Genomic DNA, 23,695 nt, shown 5'->3' on the forward strand with positions numbered 1-23,695 from the left:
TTAAATTCAGTTTATTCAGTTCAAATGCAAAAGGGCCAAATGTGTATGTGTGCCTTTAACAGTATTTAAATCCACCCAATCACCCACTGACAATCACTCTCAACCCTACCTAACATGGGGGTAGTGTCTCGGAATGGTGGCAGTATATCAGTGACTAGGAGGAGGAAGACGGTGTAGCTGAAGAGCAGCGTGACCTTAAAGGGGATGCGCTCGGCGCAGTCAGCAGGCAGGGCGAAAGCTGCCACATCAACCAACATGACCAGAGCACTGGGGACCATCAAGTTCAACACGTAGAAGAGACTGTACCGCTCCAACTCCACCTGCAGAGGGAGCCAGACAGTGAGAAAGATGATGGAAGAAATGAAGAGAGAAGGAGAGTGAAGGTGGGTAGAAAGAGAGTGATTTTATCTATCTATCTATCTATCTATCTATCTATCTATCTATCTATCTATCTATCTATCTATCTATCTATCTATCTATAGATAGATAGATAGATAGATAGATAGATAGATAGATAGATAGATAGATAGATAGATAGATAGATAGATAGATAGATAGATAGATAGAGAAAATCACTCTTTCTACCCACCTTCACTCTCCTTCTCCGAGGATAGAAAACATGTTTTAAGACTGGATATGTACATAGACACAGAAGGAATTTGTTATAGTATGTCTTCAGTAAAAAATAATTATTCTGAAAAAAAAAGTTTTGTCTGTTTTTTCTGAACAGACTGTTTCTGTTTCAGAAATCTACCTGTTGGGCTCTCTGGCACTTCTGGCATTCCGCTCCATAGAAACGGCTGTGTTGTTCTGGCTGGCCAATGGGAGGCATTCCTGGATAAGCAGCACATTTGTTCCCGAATACGGACGACGATAGGGAGGAGTGAGTGGGAGACACGTGAGACAGAGCGTAAGTTTCGGTATGAGAGTTTAACTAGCCATGCTAAAACAATGTCAAACATTCTTTCTCATTTGCGCTCTCACTTACCCCTTCTTGCTGCTTTTCCCTTTAGGGGGCAGTAGACTGTGTGCCTGTTTCGGGTCTTGTGCCTACACGCTACAGGTGGAGCTGAATCACCTGCGTCAAATCTTGCAAAAGCGCCGGCACGAGAAGAACGCACTGAGCATGTGCAGAGAGCTGGGGGAGACTATAGACCGGGGCTATTTCTGTTTGCACTGCCTGGTACTTGCCACAGGGGCCGCTGTACTGTACGTCGAGTGGAGAACCACACGGCATTACTAAATACGTCACAAAATATAGAAACTTTTTAAGTCAAATGAAAACATTTTGAATACATTTTCTCATTAGTATTGTATCTTTAGAGATGGTCTCTAACTGCAGCATCATTTTGGAATAGTTCTTCAATATTATTTCGTATTATTCTATCTGTCAGAGAAGGCTTTGAAGGGATTGAGTGGTGTTCTACTTAGTTACAGAAAACAGAAAACCATGTGCTACTTCTCTTTTGAGTGTTAGTATACATTTGGCAGACACTCATATCGAGAGCAACATACAATTTCAAACATGTTACAGAGGTAGGTAAATGTAGTGTTCGGAGTCTTGCCCAGGACTCTTATTGGTATGGCATAGAGCATTTGCTGAGATGGGGTTTTAAACACTGGTTACCCTTTGGAGAGGTAACATTGTTACCCACTACACTATACCAACCACATTCCATGTCAGTCAATGTGGGTGTGTGCCAGCTTGGTTGTAATCGATTAATAATCTCTCACATTTACAGTAGATGTGTTGTTGACTGGTAGTGTTGTGTGTGGCTCCTATGGCACACAGTGTGAACACAAAACCACACTTCACAAGAGCCATTACCATTAGAGAGAAGCAGAGGTGTGGGCAGAATATTTTATTCACCACCAGGGGGCAACAGACACTTGTAGTAGTCCATGCGCTTCAACATGTTTGAGTGTGGGTGAGTCATCCACCATTTGTATTAGTTAACAAAGGGTGAAGGCAACATATTAGAGACATAATGTTTAGCTTTTAAATTATGAAGGATATTAAACATAAACATGAACATAACTTTGCACACATGCAGACACACACACACACACACACACACACACACTCACACTCACAGTAAGATGAATATGTGCTGTTGAAAGGTTTTTCCATATTCACATATGGACTAATATAAAAACATCCGACACAAGTGACGTATCTCACATAACAAACATTTCCATATTAAAAACCATGTTCCTTATTTTCAGACCTCAGGGTGAATGAACATATGATGTTCTGCCCTTACTCAGGATATGAAGGCTTAGGCTCATCTCACAGAGGTTTTAATGTCGGATTCCACTAAACACCAACACATTGCACTTACATGAACTGCACATTCTGTTCTATTGATATAGGTGAACACACGGAAGCAGGTAATGAATACAGGTGAACTGTGTCAGGAAGGAGGCTACCCCCCCACCCCCAGGTGCTGCGGGCTGTTTAAACCATATATCCCTATGTGACAATGTTGTAGGTTGCACTTTGTTTGGCTCAGTGCCTCCTTCCTGTCAATCCACTTACACATGCTTAATGCTGATATCAGGGGACCACAGTTTGGAGGACGGCACTGTGAAATATGACAGACCTTCATACAGATTAGAGTCCCATGACACAAACTCATCCCTCCATCTCTACATGCATTCACATGCACACACACACACACACACACACACACACACACACACACACACACACACACACACACACACACACACACACACACATACAAACACACACACACACACACACACACACACACACATAAAGAGAGAGAATAAGACAGAGAGAGAGAAAGAGACAGAGAGAGGAGGAAAAAAGATTCAGAGAAAACTTGTAAAACAGTTGTGAAAAGTTAAGTGAAGTTATAAATTACACACATTGCATTCATTACTGCAAGTGCCTACCTGACTTAAACGAATGTGCAGTTTGACTAATTCCTCCTTTACATTCTGGAGTGAGAAAGAAAATGGTTTGAATGTTTCATAAGCAGATTTAATTCTTGTGTTGATATGCACACCAGAAACCCCCCAAAGTTTGCTTTAAGTTCAAGAAGCTTACAGCTTATAGATTGCCACAAATCAGCTGTGTGTAAAACAATATTTGTCTAAGACATATCATAGTTTATTTGTTATTTACAATTTTTGGTTTTAGCTGATGCTTTTATCCAAAGCAACTTACAATTCTGACTGAACACAACTTGAGCAATTGAGTGTTAAGGGCTTTGCTCAGGGGCACAACAGTGGCAACCTGGCTGTGTTGGACCTGCCAGTGGTGAACTGGCAACCTTTTGATTACTATTCAAGTACCTTAACCAATGTTAAGGTACCAATATGGTGGCTGGCCAGTTTATCCTGTTAAACTATATGGTGGGTGTACAGTTTATCTTGTTAACCACAAATAACTTTCACCATTTTTCATTACAAATGGAAGCACATTTTGAGTAAAAGAACTGCCACAATCAGCTGTGACTAAAACAATATTTTTCTAAAAGCCACATCTTGATTCATCAGCTTCATCAGGCAGGCAAAGTCATAAACAAAACTACTGGGCACAGTGTGACAGTGGCCAAACCCCAGCAAACCTTCTCTTCACACCACACACACACACACACACACGCACATATGCACACGTATACTCACTAACTGACTCACACAAATACGCACCCACACACACATACACGTTTGCGGACATGCAACAAAACAAACACCTGTCTCACATGTGGTAATATTTGTTTTTAGTGAAATTTTGGCATGGTAGCTTCAGAGTATATAAACATATGCATATATGAGTTTTTCACCATTTGACTTTTAATCAGCTTCTTATGGTGAGTAAATTACAATGATTCTTCTCACTTCAAAGTAAATATTCAATATATATTAATTTTTTCAATTTGTTTTTCTGATACATTTTGTAGATAATTCAAAATATTTTGTGCTTCATTTTAGATTGCATATGTAAAGGTTGTGACCTATAAGGTTTAGTCTATTGTTCCTATATTTATATATACTGGAATACAAAGGGTTTAGATTGAATTTTAATTATTGTTCTTCAAGAGCCACTTTAAGGACTGTTTACATATTTTCCCAGACTTTGGTTTGCTTTACAACCAAACTGCTTTACAGATATCTGTTTTCTTACTCTCCCTATGTAGCTTTTTGTAAATGCTTTCTGAGGTGTTATATGCTATACAATTAAGCATATTATAAATCATTGTAAAATAGCAGAAAATAAAAAATATATATATGAATCTCTCTTTTCCTTTCTCAAACCACAGCAGACATGAATGCTATGCTTGCAAACTCCTCTTCATCTGTCAATCAGTCTGGTTTGCAGTACGTCTATAACCAGACAACCAGTGCTGTCCCTGATGAAAAGCTCTTCTCCTGTGGAGGGTATATCTTCCTGTATTCCATTGAAGTTCTTTCAACTGTTATTGGTTTCCCTAGCAATGTACATGTGTCATACCTCCTGTTGTGTGGGCTGGAACATTCCACTTCCAATATCTTCAAACTCAACCTGGCTTTATTCGACACAGTCTGTTGCCTGTCCCTTCCACTACACTTGCTAAGCACTTATCTGATAAACAACTATTACATCTTTCAATACGTCAGCATCCTCTTCAATCTGAATGAGATTGGTGCACCTCTCTTACTGACCTGCATATGCCTTGACCAGTATGTTGCCGTGGTGCATCCAATCGTGTTCATGAAGCTTCACAATGGGAGTCACCGATTGGTGGCTGTCACCCTCGTGTGGGCTGTGACCATAACTTACACTGTTTTAATGGTCATGTCTACCATACAGCATAAGGAATTCATCTTCCTCGTCCCGTTTGTGGCCGCCTTCCTCATCATCCTCTTCTGTAATGTGTCGGTGCTGCGGGCACTCAGACAAAGTGGACCAGCCAGCAATGAGCTGCACCCCGCCAAGAAACAGGCCTTCCGCACCGTCCTCGCCATCTTCATCATCATCACCATCAGCTTCTTCCCGTTGGCTGTCACCTTCCCATTCTACCTCATATTTCAGAGTATATCTTTTGACTGCATCTTGCCCTTCGGCTATGCTTTCATTGTTTTACGAGCACCTCTGCACGGCCTCTTCATCCTTGGCCAGGCTCGGAAGCTGCCCTGCATGACCCCTGATGACCGCAACAACCCCAGCGACCTCTGTCCTTGCTGCTGACAGGAGGGATCATAGGTATATGCAGCTTGGCGTTGTTATCTGAGGCAGATCAGCTGTATGAAACCCAGAGAAAACCAGCAAGCAAATGTGGAGTGCGGCAGCTTCCCAGGACTTGAAAAGCAATTTGTAGTTCACAAAGCTGTAGATACGTACAATTAAGAGCCTTACATTTAACCAGCATAGGTCTACTGCAGTTGTTACATGAGAATGACTGACAGAAATTTGTCAGTGGAGATGCTTCATCTTATGCACTCTTCTGCTTTGATATAGAATTGAACGTGTGTCTCTGTCCCATTTTAGAACTTCTGTTGCTTTGTATAATATACATTTATTCAATGTGTGTTGAATAACAGATAGACTTGATGTGTAAAAAAGATTGTACAAACAAAACAAATTAAAAACTTAGGACCCAGAAATGAAATGTTTCTTTTTTCATTTATTGAACTCACAGATGGTAAGTTTGGGTTGTCCTTGTGTCATACACATTTTTCAAACTTGGAAATATTGCTTTTAGTTATTCACAAACTGTAAAACAGTGGTTGCTACTATCCTGCTATAGGATAAAAGGTTGAGGTCTTTTTAACATGTATTTTCTGTGTATAGTTTCACTAGTCAGTCAGGTACAGTGTTAAGTAGGTCTTGGTATGTGTATCCAGTTATCTGCCCAGAGTCCAGAGCAGTGTCAGAGACAGCAGAAACACAGCCAGACAGAAGGTGTAGACTCTGAAGCAGAATTGGTCTACTGCCTCCATTAGGCGAAGTCTGGAACTGCGCTGAGCGTAACTCCAGTTCAGCATCCTCAGCTCCTCGCTCACATCGTCTAACTCATCCCTCAACCTGTCAGTCAAACACTCCTGCCCGCACGCACCTGGTCCCGCCCTGCCACACCCCAGAGCGAAGGATCTTTTCAGACCTGGACAAAACAGGAAACAGACTGAATTAGTATGAAATATTTACTGGACCTGTTTGGATATATATTGTAAGTGTCATTTTGTTTTTCAGCAAAACTCTCAATCCCTGTCTGCTTTTCTGGGGCTTATAGTTTAATGGCATTAGCACTAATGTTCTAAAGATGACACTGCTGGACTAACAAGATTATTCAAGTATGAGATTAATGAGACTCACAGTGGGTAATATTAACATAGTTTGAACACACAGCAGCAAAAAAAATTGATATGTGGGTGATATAAACTGTACCAAGTTAACTTTTCATATCTCTACTAATGCTCTGCCGGCAGGCATGAAGATGCTCAGTAGCGTCATCTGTCTCCAGGAGGTGAGGATACACCTTCTGTATGATCCTTTCCAGTAGATTGGAGTTTGTGTGTGAGTCTGGCTGTCCCAGTGTCAGCAACAACACACTCCCCCCCATACTTACACACAACAGTACAAGACACACCACCAGATACACACCTGAAAGTGCATGTGCACACACACACACACACACACACACACACACACACACACACACACACACACACACACACACACAGTGTAGTGTTGGACATGTAGAGGTAAAATATGTCATTGGACAACCCAACTCATATAAATAGGTCTGTGGTCTGTAAAAACCCTTATTAGAATCACATATGGCATATATAATACAAAAATATATATGGAATATAAAAACGGTATGTATATGTCATTCAGAAATTATAATAGCTTCTTAACCTTTATTGTAGCTAATATTTAAAAACAACAATTATATAGTATACAATATGTATATATCATATAAACAAAGTGGCATATATGAGAAAGGTTATTGTACATGAAAGGGTCCATAATCATGTTAAATAATACTAAAGTTTCTATTCCTAAAAATTCTAATGTGATGATCATATATTTGTAGAATAAACCAAGAACAAATTAAAATAATTAACAATTTGACTGATTTAAATTCAGTTCAAATGCAAAAGGGCCAAATGTGTATGTGTGCCTTTAACAGTATTTAAATCCACCCAATCACCCACTGACAATCACTCTCAACCCTACCTAACACGGGGGTAGTGTCTCGGAATGGTGGCAGTATATCAGTGACTAGGAGTAGGAAGACGGTGTAGCCGAAGAGCAGCGTGACCTTAAAGGGGATGCGCTCGGCGCAGTCAGCAGGCAGGGCGAAAGCTGCCACATCAACCAACATGACCAGAGCACTGGGGACCATCAAGTTCAGCACGTAGAAGAGACTGTACCGCTCCAACTCCACCTGCAGAGGGAGCCAGACAGTGAGAAAGATGATGGAAGAAATGAAGAGAGAAGGAGAGTGAAGGTGGGTAGAAAGAGAGTGATTTTATATATATATAAATATATGCAGTATTATGTGTGTATTTCTGTTTATACCTGAAAGCAGAGATGTGATTATTGTTGCTGACTGTAACTGAACAATTTAATTTCCTTTAAGTCCCATTCACCATGAGTTCTGTTGCTGAATGCATGTCTAGTGTCGATGTTTAAAACCACATCATGCTCTGGAATGCATTTCAACAGAAAAATATCAACAGAATTGGCTGTAATTCATGTAAAATTTATAATGGAATCTGATCATGCAATGGTGTGGGTATAACTGAGGGTTGGTGTTGTAAAAATATTATAAAACATAAATAGAATGTCTTTTTATGACAGGTTATTCCTTTCTGTTAGCTAGCTACATATAAGCTAAACCAGAATTTCAAGCTCTTGTTCATAAACATTTTTAATATTTTAATGCTCATTTCTCAAGTACCATTGCAGGCCATAATCTTACTCTGAGTCTGAACTTCATCTCTAATGCAATATGTACGTGTGTGTGTGTGTTGGTGTGTAGGTGTGTGAGTTATTACCTGTGTGCAGCTGTGGATAAAAGGTGATGTTGCATTTCTGCTGGTCAAAGGGGAACAGCAGCATGGCCAGGTCACAGTGCAGTGTGAGAAGCATGTCCTCCACCCTGCTCACCCAGCCACTGGGCTCCATACGCACGTAGACCTCAGAGTGCTGCTGGGAGACGCCAATTCTGGACACACACACACACACACACACACACACACACACACACACACACACACACACACACACACATCCATCCTGTGAGGCAGACTCTGGAGGAGAAATCCCATCGAGTAGTGACCCATCACAGGACCCCTCCACTTACGCCTCCTTAATGCTGATATCAGGGGACCACAGTCTGGAGGACGGCACTGTGAAATATGACAGACCTTCATACAGATTAGGGTCCCATGACACAACTCATCCCTCCATCTCTACATGCATGCACACACACACACACACACACACACACACACACACACACACACACACACACACACACACACATACACACACACACACATATACACACATACAAACACACAGAAAAAGAGAAAAAGAGATAGAGATAGATGGAGACAGAGAGAGATAAGAATATAAGAAAAAAATCAGTGCAGATATAACATTTGTAAAACAGTGAAAAAAGTGAACTTATAACTTACACACATTGCATTCATTACTGCAAGTGCCTACCTGACTTAAACGGATATGCAGTTTGACTAATTCCTCTTTTTCATTCTGGAGTGAGAAAGAAACTGGCTTGAATGTTTCATAAGCAGATTTAATTCTTGTGTTTGATATGCAGACCTGAATCCCCCAGAATGTTTGCCTTAAATTCAGGAATGAGACTTTTGAGGAATGAATGTTTCCAACCACTTTCTTTGGATAATGTAGTGAATTCAGTGAGTTAGTGTTCAAGCATGTACGTGTTGTGTGTGTGTGTGTGTGTGTGTGTGTGTGTGTGTGTGTATGTGTGAGCTCATGTGTGTTTGTGTGTGTGGGGGATCATTGGTGCATGCAGGCCTGTGTGCATGCTTACTCTGAGGTTGTGGTTGGCCTCAGAGTGGTTGGCCCCTGTGCAAGACCCTTAACCCCCTATTGCTTGAAGTGTACTGAGTCACCATTGTAAGCTGCTTTGGATAAAAGCATCTGCTAAATGCTGTAAATGTAAATGTAAATGTAACGCACCACGTCGATTATTTGGAGGACGTGCAGGTTCAAGTACAGGCTGAGAGGACAAGTCCAGTTTGTAACAGGTCTGACCCAGGCTGAGGAGAACTGTGTTATATTGCTGACCACTGAGACCAGGTCCATTTCGACACTATGCACTGTCACACACCCACAAGTCAAGTTATAATAACAATCAGGCTTCTGATGGGTTAAACTCTCAACATGGTTACAGAAGTCAACACATGAAACATTATCTATAAACAGAAGCAAGGTGCACTGCAGTGGGAGTGGAGGTTTTCTTTACCTGTTGTTGACAGATAAACATTTAGCAGAGTGAACCATACAGCCTTAAATCCTTTCAGGATCACATTATTACTTTCTCCTTACCTCTCTCTCTTCATCCCTCTCTCCAAACGATCTCCTCGCTCTTCTCTTCTCAGCTCCTGTGAGGAGTGATGTGTGTGGCCTGCTTAGATATTCAAATTGCACTGGGTTATGTGTGTGTGTAAGTGTATGATTTGGATATCAGTGACATTCTGCCATTGTTGTGACCAGAGGATGATGGGCGGGGCTAAGGGTGACTGAAGTATTCTTTCAGACACTGCCGACTAAACAGGCTTTTGCAGGTGTTATTCTGGTGTTAGGGAATCGTGCTCTGAACAAGACAGGAATGGGACATTTTCAAAATGGTGAAGGTGGATTCACTCTGCTGAAGTTAGACTGCCACCATCTGTTACTTATCCTGCACTTATTCCAAGGTACTACCTACTTACCTACACATACACACGCACAAACTTGTGCATGCACACACACACACACTTACACAATTATAAAGAGTTACTAGGCATGAGAGAAGATGCCTGTGCACTCTTCTGCACACACAGATATTTACAAAATATTTTTTTATTCGATTTGTAACTGCTTTTATTCAATTTTATTGGTTTACAGGGGGCATGTCCAACACTGAGAAGCTATTGCCTCCCTCCATTGGCCAATGGCTGGTTGGTCTGCTAGGGGAGGATTCAGCTAAGATGAGACCAGTTGTTGATTGGAGGAACTCTGTGCCTGTCAGAGTGGACCTGAGCATCTTGAGTGTTCTTGGAGTGGTGAGAGAGAAAAAAATGAGTGGGAGAGAATCCTGAAATAATGAAAACGATAAAATCATCAGTCTGAAAATCTGTGAATGTTTCTTGAGACTGAATGTCAAAGTTTGTCCTTTTTCTTGACAGGATGAGAAGAATGAGCATCTGATTTTCTATGTACTGTACACCCAGGTATGGCATGTCTGATAATGTCTGACTGGAGTGTATGATTGGAGTTTCTACAAACTAAAACTGTTTTACTGTTTTACTGACTCTCTCTCTCTCTCTCTCTCTCTCTCTCTCTCTCTCTCTCTCTCTCTCTCTCTCTCTCTCTCTCTCTCTCTCTCTCTCTCTCTCTCTCTCTGTGGAGGGATGGAGGGATAAAACACTGAATTGGGACCCTTCTAAGTATGGAGGTGTGATGTGGGTGACTCTTCCTGCAGATAGAATCTGGGTTCCTGATATTATATTATATGAGATGTGAGTGCTCTTTCTCCCTCTCATTTCTCACACAGCATAGAGAATTCACATGTATTATTAGGCTGTCACCAGGAGAGGGCAATATTAGACATATTTTGTGGAGAACTCTCACTGTCTGTCTCTCTTGCTCCCTTCATTTGTCTTCTATTTATTTTCCTCTCTCCTTGTCCTGTCTCCACCTCTTTCAGGACAAATACGGAGGAGGCACACCTGTTCAGTCATGTGTCAGTCACTTATGATGGATGGGTGGAGCTACAGAAGCCCCGCCTCTTGGAGTCCAGCTGTCCACTGAACCTGTATCACTTCCCTCTTGACCGGCACACGTGTAACCTCACCTTCCTGTCCCAGTGACACACAGGTACAAGTGAACTCACACATGTACATGTGTGCAAGCCAACGTATGCTCCCACTCCAATCCAATGTTATATTGGGCACCTGCAGTACCAATTGCATGAATAATATGTTCCCTCTTTCGTTTGGTCTCTTTTTTTCTCTTAGCGAGAGAGGTGGAGTTGCACTGGGGAAACACAGAGAGTGATAGCCTCTTCTCCAGGGGAGGGTGGGAGATTCTGTCTCTCTCTGTGCTTTCTCATCTTCAAACTGCCCAGCACTTCAACACTTCTGCAATCAGAGTGCAGGTCAGTGGGCACACACACGTGTGTGTGTGTGTGTGTGTGTGTGTAGTGCAGGTCTAATCTCATCTACATGGTGACTGTGATCTGTGTATCTGTGTGTGTGTGTGTAGGTTCATGTGTGCAGGTCTCTCCTCTACATGAGATCTTCTCTACACAGATCTGTGTATGTGAGAGTGTGCAGGTTTCTTCTCGTTTCTATGATGACTGTATATTTATGGTGTGTGTCTGTGTTTGTGTGTGTGTGTCTGTGTGTGCAGTTCATCCTGTGTTTGTGTGCTTGTGTGTATGTACATCAGTATGCACAAGTGTCCTTTTAGCTACACCAGGTTGTGCAGTGTGTGTGTGTGTGTGTGTGTGTGTGTGTATGTGTGTGTGTGTGTGTGTGTGTGTGTGTGTGTGGTGTGTGTATATGTATATCTGTGAGTGTGTGTGTAGCTCTCCTCTACACTGCTGTAGGGATGTGTGTATGTGTGTGTGAGTGTGTGTGTGTGTGTGTGTGTGTGTGTGTGTGTGTGTGTGTGTGTGTGTGTGGTGTGTGTATATGTATATCTGTGAGTGTGTGTGTAGCTCTCCTCTACACTGCTGTAGGGATGTGTGTATGTGTGTGTGAGTGTGTGTGTGTGTGTGTGTGTGTGTGTGTATGTGTGTGTGTGTGTGTGTGTGTGTGTGTGTAGGTCAGCGTGCGGAGATCTCCTCTGCTCTTTACCGTGACTCTACTGCTGCCCAGTGCTCTCTTGCTGGTTCTGGACCTGTTGGCCTTCCTCATAGCTGTCTACCTCAACCAGCGCCTCAGTGTCATGGTTACCATCTACACTGGACACTTCATCTTCATCATCCTTATCTTCACCCTCTTCCCTCCTTTCACCCTTCAAATTCCACTAATCGGTGAGAGAAATCAAAAGAGGAAGAAAGAGAGAGAACGAGAGAAAGATGGCAAACTTGGTTTGAGGTTGACATGTAAAAGAGATACTTCTTACAAGCAATACAATATACAATTAGTTAAAATGTATTCAATAAAGAGAACGAAATTAATTTTTGGCCACACAAACCCAACCTATGCGTATGTGCTTACTCTTCGGTAGAGAGTGAGAAATGGTTGTATGGTTTTTGAACAAACAGGGAGATGTTGTTTGGATATTAAACAGTGTTAAATAAAAACACATCTTCACTGAATTTGCTTGAATAATTCTGGAGGCATTATTTACATTTATATCACTGCACAAGTCAATATAGTGCTTCTCAAAACCCAAAGACACTTAAATTGATAATACACATCAAAAGACCACAATCATACAGGGAGGACATGACTACTCCAATTATACAGGGAGGACAACATAGGGGAGGCCTAGAGGAGTCAGAGGTAGATTAGGGTTGAGAAAAATCCTAGGATAGAAAACATGTTTTAAGACTGGATATGTACATAGACACAGAAGGAATTTGTTATAGTATGTCTTCAGTAAAAAAATAATTATTCTGAAAAAAAAGTTTTGTCTGTTTTTTCTGAACAGACTGTTTCTGTTTCAGAAATCTACCTGTTGGGCTCTCTGGCACTTCTGGCATTCAGCTCCATAGAAACGGCTGTGTTGTTCTGGCTGGCCAATGGGAGGCATTCCTGGATAAGCAGCACATTTGTTCCCGAATACGGACGACGATAGGGAGGAGTGAGTGGGAGACACGTGAGACAGAGGGTAAGTTTCGGTATGAGAGTTTAACTAGCCATGCTAAAACAATGTCAAACATTCTTTCTCATTTGCTCTCTCACTTACCCCTTCTTGCTGCTTTTCCCTTTAGGGGGCAGTAGACTGTGTGCCTGTTTCGGGTCTTGTGCCTACACGCTACAGGTGGAGCTGAATCACCTGCGTCAAATCTTGCAAAAGCGCCGGCACGAGAAGAACGCACTGAGCATGTGCAGAGAGCTGGGGGAGACTATAGACCGGGGCTATTTCTGTTTGCACTGCCTGGTACTTGCCACAGGGGCCGCTGTACTGTACGTCGAGTGGAGAACCACACGACATTACTAAATACGTCACAAAATATAGAAACTTTTTAAGTCAAATGAAAACATTTTGAATACATTTTCTCATTAGTATTGTATCTTTAGAGATGGTCCCTAACTGCAGCATCATTTTGGAATAGTTCTTCAATATTATTTCGTATTATTCTATCTGTCAGAGAAGGCTTTGAAGGGATTTAGTGGTGTTCTACTTAGTTACAGAAAACAGAAAACCATGTGCTACTTCTCTTTTGAGTGTTAGTTTACATTTGGCAGACACTCATATCCAGAGCAACATACAATTTCAAGCATGTTACAGAGGTAGGTAAATGTAGTGTTAGGAGTCTTGCCCAGGACTCTTATTGGTATGGCATAGAGCATTTGCTGAGATGGGGTTATTAAACACTGGTTACCCTTGGGAAAGGTAACATTGTTACCCACTACACTATACCAACCACATTCCATGCCAGTCAATGTGGGTGTGTGTCAGCTTGGTTGTAATCGATTAATAATCTCTCACATTTACAGTAGATGTGTTGTTGACTGGTAGTGTTGTGTGTAGCTCCTATGGCACACAGTGTGAACACAAAAAAACCCTTCACAAGAACCATTACCATTAGAGAGAAGCAGAGGTGTGGGCAGTATATTTTATTCACCACCAGGGGGCAACAGACACTTGTAGTAGTCCATGCGCTTCAACATGTTTGAGTGTGGGTGAGTCAGCCACCATTTGTGTTAGTTAACAAAGGGTGAAGGCAACATATTAGAGACATAATGTTTAGCTTTTAAATTATGAAGGATATTAAACATAAACATGAACATAACTTTGCGCACATGCAGACACACACACACACACACACACTCACACACACAGTAAGATGAATATGTGCTGTTGAAAGGTTTTTCCATATTCACATATGGACTAATATAAAAACATCCGACACAAGTGACGTATCTCACATAACAAACATTTCCATATTAAAAACCATGTTCCTTATTTTCAGGCCTCAGGGTGAATGAACATATGATGTTCTGCCCTTACTCAGGATATGAAGGCTTAGGCTCATCTCACAGAGGTTTTAATGTCGGATTCCACTAAACACCAACACATTGCACTTACATGAACTGCACATTCTGTTCTATTGATATAGGTGAACACATGGAAGCAGGTAATGAATACAGGTGAACTGTGTCAGGAAGGAGGCTACCCCCCCCACCCCCCAGGTGCTGAGGGCTGTTTAAACCATATATCCCTATGTGACAATGTTGTAGGTTGCACTTTGTTTGGCTCAGTGCCTCCTTCCTGTCAATCCACTTACACATGCTTAATGCTGATATCAGGGGACCACAGTTTGGAGGACGGCACTGTGAAATATGACAGACCTTCATACAGAGTCCCATGACACAAACTCATCCCTCCATCTCTACATGCATTCACATGCACACACACACACACACACACACACATATAAAGAGAGAGAAGAAGACAGAGAGAAAGACAGAGGAGGAAAAAAGATTCAGAGATAACTTGTAAAACAGTTTTGAAAAGTTAAGTGATGTTATAAATTACACACATTGCATTCATTACTGCAAGTGCCTACCTGACTTAAACGAATGTGCAGTTTGACTAATTCCTCCTTTACATTCTGGAGTGAGAAAGAAAATGGCTTGAATGTTTCATAAGTAGATTTAATTCTTGTGTTGATATGCACACCAGAAACCCCGCCAAAGTTTGCTTTAAGTTCAAGAAGCTTACAGCTTATAGATTGCCACAAATCAGCTGTGTGTAAAACAATATTTGTCCAAGACATATCACAGTTTATTTGTTATTTACATTTTTGGCATTTAGCTGATGCTTTTATCCAAAGCAACTTACAATTCTGATTGAACACAACTTGAGCAACTGAGTGTTAAGGGCTTTGCTCAGGGGCCCAACAGTGGCAACCTGGCTGTGGTGGACCTGCCAGTGGTGAACTGGCAACCTTTTGATTACTATTCAAGTACCTTAACCAATGAGCTACCACTGCCTATATGGTGGCTGGCCAGTTTATCCTGTTAAACTATATGGTGGGTGTACAGTTTATCTTGTTAACCACAAATAACTTTTACCATTTTACATTACAAATGGAAGCACATTTTGAGTAAAAGAACTGCCACAATCAGCTGTGACTAAAACAATATTTTTCTAAAAGCCACATCTTGATTCATCAGCTTCATCAGGCAGGCAAAGTCATAAACAAAACTACTGGGCACAGTGTGACAGTGGTCAAACCCCAGCAAACCTTCTCTTCACACCACACACACACACACACGCACATATGCACACGTATACTCACTAACTGACTCACACAAATACGCACCCACACACACATACATGTTTGCGGACATGCAACAAAACAAACACCTGTCTCACGTGGTAATATTTGTTTTTATTGAAATTTTGGCATGGTAGCTTCAGAGTATATAAACATATGCATATATGAGTTTTTCACCATTTGACTTTTAATCAGCTTCTTATGGTGAGTAAATTACAATGATTCTTCTCACTTCAGAGTAAATATTCAATATATATTATTTTTTTCAATTTGTTTTTCTGATACATTTTGTAGATAATTCAAAATATTTTGTGCTTCATTTTAGATTGCATTTGTAAAGGTTGAGACCTATAAGGTTTAGTCTATTATTCCTATATTTATATATACTGGAATACAAAGGGTTTAGATTGAATTTTAATTATTGTTCTTCAAGAGGCACTTTAAGGTTTGTTTACATATTTTCCCAGACTTTGGTTTGCTTTACAACCAAACTACTTTACAGATATCTGTTTTCTTACTCTACCTATGTAGCTTTTTGTAAATGCTTTCTGAGGTGTTATATGCTATACAATTAAGCATATTATAAATCATTGTAAAATAGCAGAAAATAAAAAATATATATATGAATCTCTCTTTTCCTTTCTCAAACCACAGTAGACATGAATGCTATGCTTGCAAACTCCTCTTCATCTGTCAATCAGTCTGGTTTGCAGTACGTCTATAACCAGACAACCAGTGCTGTCCCTGATGAAAAGCTCTTCTCCTGTGGAGGGTATTTCTTCCTGCTTTTCATTGAGGTTCTTTCAACTGTTATTGGTTTCCCTAGCAATGTACATGTGTCATACCTCCTGCTGTGTGGAGGGCTGGAACATTCCACTTCCAACATCTTCAAACTCAACCTGACTTTACTCGACACAGTCTACTGCCTGTCCCTTCCACTGGACCCCCTAAGCACTTATCTGATAAACAACTATTACATCTTTCAATACGTCAGCGTCCTCTTCAGTCTGAATGAGATTGGTGCACCTCTCTTACTGACCTGCATATGCCTTGACCAGTATGTTGCTGTGGTGCATCCAATCGTGTTCATGAAGCTTCACAATGGGAGTCACCGATTGGTGGCTGTCATTCTCATGTGGGCAGTGACCATAACTTACACTGTTTTAGTGGTCTTGTTGACCATACAGCATAAGGAATTCATCTTCCTCGTCCCGTTTGTGGCCGCCTTCGTCATCATCCTCTTCTGTAATGTGTCGGTGCTGCGGGCACTCAGACAGAGTGGACCAGCCAGCAATGAGCTGCACCCCGCCAAGAAACAGGCCTTCCGCACCGTCCTCGCCATCTTCATCATCATCACCATCAGCTTCTTCCCGTTGGCCGTCACCTGCCCATTCTACTTCATATTTCAGAGTATAGCTTTGGACTGCATCTTCCCCTTCGCCTATGCTTTCATCGTTTTCCGAGCACCTCTGCACGGCCTCTTCATCCTTGGCCAGGCTCGGAAGCTGCCCTGCATGACCCCTGATGACCGCAACAACCCCAGCGACCTCTGTCCTTGCTGCTGATAGGAGGTCTCTCACTAGGTATATGCAGCTTGGCGTTGTTACCTGAGGCAGATCAGACATATCAAACCCAGAGAAAACCAGCAAGCAAATGTGGAAAGCGGCAGCTTCCCGGAACTGGAAAACCACAGCATAGTTCATACAGCTGTAGATACGTACAACTAAGAGCCTTATATTTAACCAGCATAGATCTACTGCAGTTGTTACATGAGAATTACTGACAGAAATTGTAAGTGGAGATGCTTCTTCCTGTGTGCTCTTCTGCTTTGAAATAGAATTAAACTTAGTGTCTCTGTCCCATTTTAGAACTTCTGTAGCTTTGTATAATAGACATTTATCCAACAGAGTGTAGATGATGGAGTTGACGTGTACAAAAAGAGTGTACAAACAAAATGGATTAAAAGTTGGGACCCAGAAATGCAATAATTCTTCTTTTTTTCTTTTATTGAACTCACTGATGGTAAGCTTGGTTTGTTTTTGTGTCATGCACATTATACAACTTTGGAAATATTGCTTTTAGTTATTCACAAACTGTAGAGAAAATCATTACTACTGTCCTGCTATAGGATAAAAGGTTGAGTTCTTTTTAACACTGTATTTTCTGTGTACAGTTTAGCTAGTCAGTCAATGTTAAGTAGGTCTTGGTATGTGTATCCAGTTATCTGCCCAGAGTCCAGAGCAGTGTCAGAGACAGCACAAACACAGCCAGACAGAAGGTGTAGACTCTGAAGCAGAATTGGTTTACTGCCTCCATCAGGCGAAGTCTGGAACTACACTGAGCATTATTCCAGTTCAGCATCCTCAGCTCCTCGCTCATATCCTCAACCTGTCAGTAAAACACTCCTGCCCACATACATCTGGTCCCATCCTATCACACCCCAGAGCGAATGATCGTTTAAGACCTGGACAAAACAGGAAACAGAGACTGGATTAGTATGACAACAGTTTTACTGGACCTGTTTGTATATATATTGAAAGTGCCATTTTGTTTTTCAGCAAAACACCCAATCCCTGTCTGCTTTTCTGGGGCATATACTTTAATGGCATTAGCACTAATGTTCTAATGGTGCCGAACTAACTAGATTATGTAAGTTTCATAATGAGATTAATAGTAGCTAATATTAACAATAACATCCTTTCCAGTAGAGTGGAAAATAATTAACAATTTGGCTGATTTAAATTCAGTTTATTCAGTTCAAATGCAAAAGGGCCAAATGTGTATGTGTGCCTTTAACAGTATTTAAATCCACCCAATCACCCACTGACAATCACTCTCAACCCTACCTAACACGGGGGTAGTGTCTCGGAATGGTGGCAGTATATCAGTGACTAGGAGGAGGAAGACGGTGTAGCTGAAGAGCAGCGTGACCTTAAAGGGGATGCGCTCGGCGCAGTCAGCAGGCAGGGCGAAAGCTGCCACATCAACCAACATGACCAGAGCACTGGGGACCATCAAGTTCAGCACGTAGAAGAGACTGTACCGCTCCAACTCCACCTGCAGAGGGAGCCAGACAGTGAGAAAGATGATGGAAGAAATGAAGAGAGAAGGAGAGTGAAGGTGGGTAGAAAGAGAGTGATTTTATCTATCTATCTATCTATCTATCTATCTATCTATCTATCTATCTATCTATCTATCTATCTATCTATCTATCGATAGATAGATAGATAGATAGATAGATAGATAGATAGATAGATAGATAGATAGATAGATAGATAGATAGATAGATAGATAGATAGAGAAAATCACTCTTTCTACCCACCTTCACTCTCCTTCTCCGAGGATAGAAAACATGTTTTAAGACTGGATATGTACATAGACACAGAAGGAATTTGTTATAGTATGTCTTCAGTAAAAAATAATTATTCTGAAAAAAAAAGTTTTGTCTGTTTTTTCTGAACAGACTGTTTCTGTTTCAGAAATCTACCTGTTGGGCTCTCTGGCACTTCTGGCATTCCGCTCCATAGAAACGGCTGTGTTGTTCTGGCTGGCCAATAGGAGGCATTCCTGGATAAGCAGCACATTTGTTCCCGAATACGGACGACGATAGGGAGGAGTGAGTGGGAGACACGTGAGACAGAGGGTAAGTTTCGGTATGAGAGTTTAACTAGCCATGCTAAAACAATGTCAAACATTCTTTCTCATTTGCTCTCTCACTTACCCCTTCTTGCTGCTTTTCCCTTTAGGGGGCAGTAGACTGTGTGCCTGTTTCGGGTCTTGTGCCTACACGCTACAGGTGGAGCTGAATCACCTGCGTCAAATCTTGCAAAAGCGCCGGCACGAGAAGAACGCACTGAGCATGTGCAGAGAGCTGGGGGAGACTATAGACCGGGGCTATTTCTGTTTGCACTGCCTGGTACTTGCCACAGGGGCCGCTGTACTGTACGTCGAGTGGAGAACCACACGGCATTACTAAATACGTCACAAAATATAGAAACTTTTTAAGTCAAATGAAAACATTTTGAATACATTTTCTCATTAGTATTGTATCTTTAGAGATGGTCTCTAACTGCAGCATCATTTTGGAATAGTTCTTCAATATTATTTCGTATTATTCTATCTGTCAGAGAAGGCTTTGAAGGGATTGAGTGGTGTTCTACTTAGTTACAGAAAACAGAAAACCATGTGCTACTTCTCTTTTGAGTGTTAGTATACATTTGGCAGACACTCATATCGAGAGCAACATACAATTTCAAACATGTTACAGAGGTAGGTAAATGTAGTGTTCGGAGTCTTGCCCAGGACTCTTATTGGTATGGCATAGAGCATTTGCTGAGATGGGGTTTTAAACACTGGTTACCCTTGGGAGAGGTAACATTGTTACCCACTACACTATACCAACCACATTCCATGTCAGTCAATGTGGGTGTGTGCCAGCTTGGTTGTAATCGATTAATAATCTCTCACATTTACAGTAGATGTGTTGTTGACTGGTAGTGTTGTGTGTGGCTCCTATGGCACACAGTGTGAACACAAAACCACACTTCACAAGAGCCATTACCATTAGAGAGAAGCAGAGGTGTGGGCAGAATATTTTTATTCACCACCAGGGGGCAACAGACACTTGTAGTAGTCCATGCGCTTCAACATGTTTGAGTGTGGGTGAGTCATCCACCATTTGTGTTAGTTAACAAAGGGTGAAGGCAACATATTAGAGACATAATGTTTAGCTTTTAAATTATGAAGGATATTAAACATAAACATGAACATAACTTTGCACACATGCAGACACACACACACACACACACACACACACACACACACACACACACACACACACTCACACACACAGTAAGATGAATATGTGCTGTTGAAAGGTTTTTCCATATTCACATATGGACTAATATAAAAACATCCGACACAAGTGACGTATCTCACATAACAAACATTTCCATATTAAAAACCATGTTCCTTATTTTCAGACCTCAGGGTGAATGAACATATGATGTTCTGCCCTTACTCAGGATATGAAGGCTTAGGCTCATCTCACAGAGGTTTTAATGTCGGATTCCACTAAACACCAACACATTGCACTTACATGAACTGCACATTCTGTTTTATTGATATAGGTGAACACACGGAAGCAGGTAATGAATACAGGTGAACTGTGTCAGGAAGGAGGCTACCCCCCCACCCCCAGGTGCTGCGGGCTGTTTAAACCATATATCCCTATGTGACAATGTTGTAGGTTGCACTTTGTTTGGCTCAGTGCCTCCTTCCTGTCAATCCACTTACACATGCTTAATGCTGATATCAGGGGACCACAGTTTGGAGGACGGCACTGTGAAATATGACAGACCTTCATACAGATTAGAGTCCCATGACACAAACTCATCCCTCCATCTCTACATGCATTCACATGCACACACACACACACACACACACACACACACACACATAAAGAGAGAGAAGAAGACAGAGAGAGAGAAAGAGACAGAGAGAGGAGGAAAAAAGATTCAGAGATAACTTGTAAAACAGTTGTGAAAAGTTAAGTGAAGTTATAAATTACACACATTGCATTCATTACTGCAAGTGCCTACCTGACTTAAACGAATGTGCAGTTTGACTAATTCCTCCTTTACATTCTGGAGTGAGAAAGAAAATGGTTTGAATGTTTCATAAGCAGATTTAATTCTTGTGTTGATAAGCACACCAGAAACCCCCCAAAGTTTGCTTTAAGTTCAAGAAGCTTACAGCTTATAGATTGCCACAAATCAGCTATGTGTAAAACAATATTTGTCTAAGCCATATCACAGTTTATTTGTTATTTACAATTTTGGCATTTAGCTGATGCTTTTATCCAAAGCAACTTACAATTCTGACTGAACACAACTTGAGCAACTGACTGTTAAGGGCTTTGCTCAGGGGCCCAACAGTGGCAACCTGGCTGTGGTGGACCTGCCAGTGGTGAACTGATTCTGATTACTATTCAAGTACCTTAACCAATGAGCTACCACTGCCTATATGGTGGCTGGCCAGTTTATCCCGTTAAACTATATGGTGGGTGTACAGTTTATCTTGTTAACCACAAATAACTTTTACCATTTTTCATTACAAATGGAAGCACATTTTGAGTAAAAGAACTGCCACAATCAGCTGTGACTAAAAGGATATTTTTCTCAAAGCCACATCTTGATTCATCAGCTTCATCAGGCAGGCAAAGTCATAAACAAAACTACTGGGCACAGTGTGACAGTGGTCAAACCCCAGCAAGCCTTCTCTTCACACCACACACACACACACACACACACGCACATATGCACACGTATACTCACTAACTGACTCACACAAATACGCACCCACACACACATACACGTTTGCGGACATGCAACAAAACAAACACCTGTCTCACATGTGGTAATATTTGTTTTTATTGAAATTTTGGCATGGTAGCTTCAGAGTATATAAACATATGCATATATGAGTTTTTCACCATTTGACTTTTAATCAGCTTCTTATGGTGAGTAAATTACAATGATTCTTCTCACTTCAGAGTAAATATTCAATATATATTAATTTTTTCAATTTGTTTTTCTGATACATTTTGTAGATAATTCAAAATATTTTGTGCTTCATTTTAGATTGCATTTGTAAAGGTTGTGACCTATAACGTTTAGTCTATTATTCCTATATTTATATATACTGGAATACAAAGGGTTTAGATTGAATTTTAATTATTGTTCTTCAAGAGCCACTTTAAGGTCTGTTTACATATTTTCCCAGACTTTGGTTTGCTTTACAACCAAACTGCTTTACAGATATCTGTTTTCTTACTCTCCCTATGTAGCTTTTTGTAAATGCTTTCTGAGGTGTTATATGCTATACAATTAAGCATATTATAAATCATTGTAAAATAGCAGAAAATAAAAAATATATATGTGAATCTCTCTTTTCCTTGCTCAAACCACAGCAGACATGAATGCTATGCTTGCAAACTCCTCTTCAACTGTCAATCAGTCTGGTTTCCAGACAACCAGTGCTGTCCCTGATGAAAAGCTCTTCTCCTGTGGAGGGTATATCTTCCTGTATTCCATTGAAGTTCTTTCAACTGTTATTGGTTTCCCTAGCAATGTACATGTGTCATACCTCCTGTTGTGTGGAGGGCTGGAACATTCCACTTCCAATATCTTCAAACTCAACCTGGCTTTATTCGACACAGTCTGTTGCCTGTCCCTTTCACTACACTTGCTAAGCACTCTGATAAACAACTTTTACATCTTACAATATTTTACCATCTTCTTACGTCTAAATGAGATTGGTGCACCTCTCTTACTGACCTGCATGTGCCTTGACCAGTATGTTGCCGTGGTACATCCAATCGTGTTCATGAAGCTTCACAATGGGAGTCACCGATTGGTGGCTGTCACCCTCGTGTGGGCTGTGACCATAACTTACACTGTTTTAATGGTCTTGTTGACCATACAGCATATGGAATTAATCTTCCTCGTCCCGTTTGTGGCCGCCTTCCTCATCATCCTCTTCTGTAATGTGTCGGTGCTGCGGGCACTCAGACAGAGTGGACCAGCCAGCAATGAGCTGCACCCCGCTAAGAAACAGGCCTTCCGCACTGTCCTCGCCATCTTCATCATCATCATCATCAGCTTCTTCCCACTGGCCGTCACCTACCCACTTGACCTCATATTTCAGAGTATAACTTTTGACTGCATCTTCCCCTTCGCCTATGCTTTCATCGTTTTCCGAGCACCTCTGCACGGCCTCTTCATCCTTGGCCAGGCTCGGAAGCTGCCCTGCATGACCCCTGATGACCGCAACAACCCCAGCGACCTCTGTCCTTGCTGCTGACAGAAGGGATCTCACTAGGTATATGCAGCTTGGCGTTGTTACCTGAGGCAGATCAGACATATCAAACCCAGAGAAAACCAGCAAGCAAATGTGGAGTGCGGCAGCTTCCCAGGACTGGAAAAGCAATTTGTAGTTCACAAAGCTGTAGATACTTACAT

At 41.3% G+C, this 23,695-nt stretch overlaps 1 protein-coding gene, 1 long non-coding RNA gene and 1 pseudogene across 3 annotated transcripts; all 3 read right to left on the minus strand.

Moving 5' to 3' along the window:
- Positions 1–5,687: 5,687 nt before the first annotated feature.
- LOC113591239 lies at positions 5,688–9,530 on the minus strand (annotated as a pseudogene).
- A 564-nt stretch (positions 9,531–10,094) lies between these two features.
- On the minus strand, positions 10,095–13,289 carry LOC118242619. 2 transcript variants are annotated; one of them, XR_004776940.1, is made up of 4 exons: positions 13,133–13,289; positions 12,899–12,978; positions 12,073–12,244; positions 10,095–10,307 (listed from the first exon to the last, which is right to left on the minus strand). It is a non-coding gene; the product is annotated as an uncharacterized LOC118242619 (long non-coding RNA). The 2 variants fall into 2 exon arrangements; XR_004776939.1 differs by having other exon boundaries at positions 10,100–10,266.
- Positions 13,290–17,707: 4,418 nt separating this feature from the next.
- On the minus strand, positions 17,708–19,552 carry LOC118242614 (5-hydroxytryptamine receptor 3A-like). Its single transcript, XM_035534590.1, has 4 exons — positions 19,396–19,552; positions 19,162–19,241; positions 18,521–18,731; positions 17,708–18,138 (listed from the first exon to the last, which is right to left on the minus strand). The coding sequence occupies exons 2-4, from the start codon at positions 19,237–19,239 to the stop codon at positions 18,050–18,052; spliced, it is 378 nt and encodes a 125-aa protein (XP_035390483.1). The 5' UTR covers positions 19,240–19,241; positions 19,396–19,552; the 3' UTR covers positions 17,708–18,049.
- Positions 19,553–23,695: the final 4,143 nt, after the last annotated feature.

Source organism: Electrophorus electricus, chromosome 16, assembly GCF_013358815.1.
Source record: "Electrophorus electricus isolate fEleEle1 chromosome 16, fEleEle1.pri, whole genome shotgun sequence".
NCBI lineage: Eukaryota > Metazoa > Chordata > Actinopteri > Gymnotiformes > Gymnotidae > Electrophorus > Electrophorus electricus.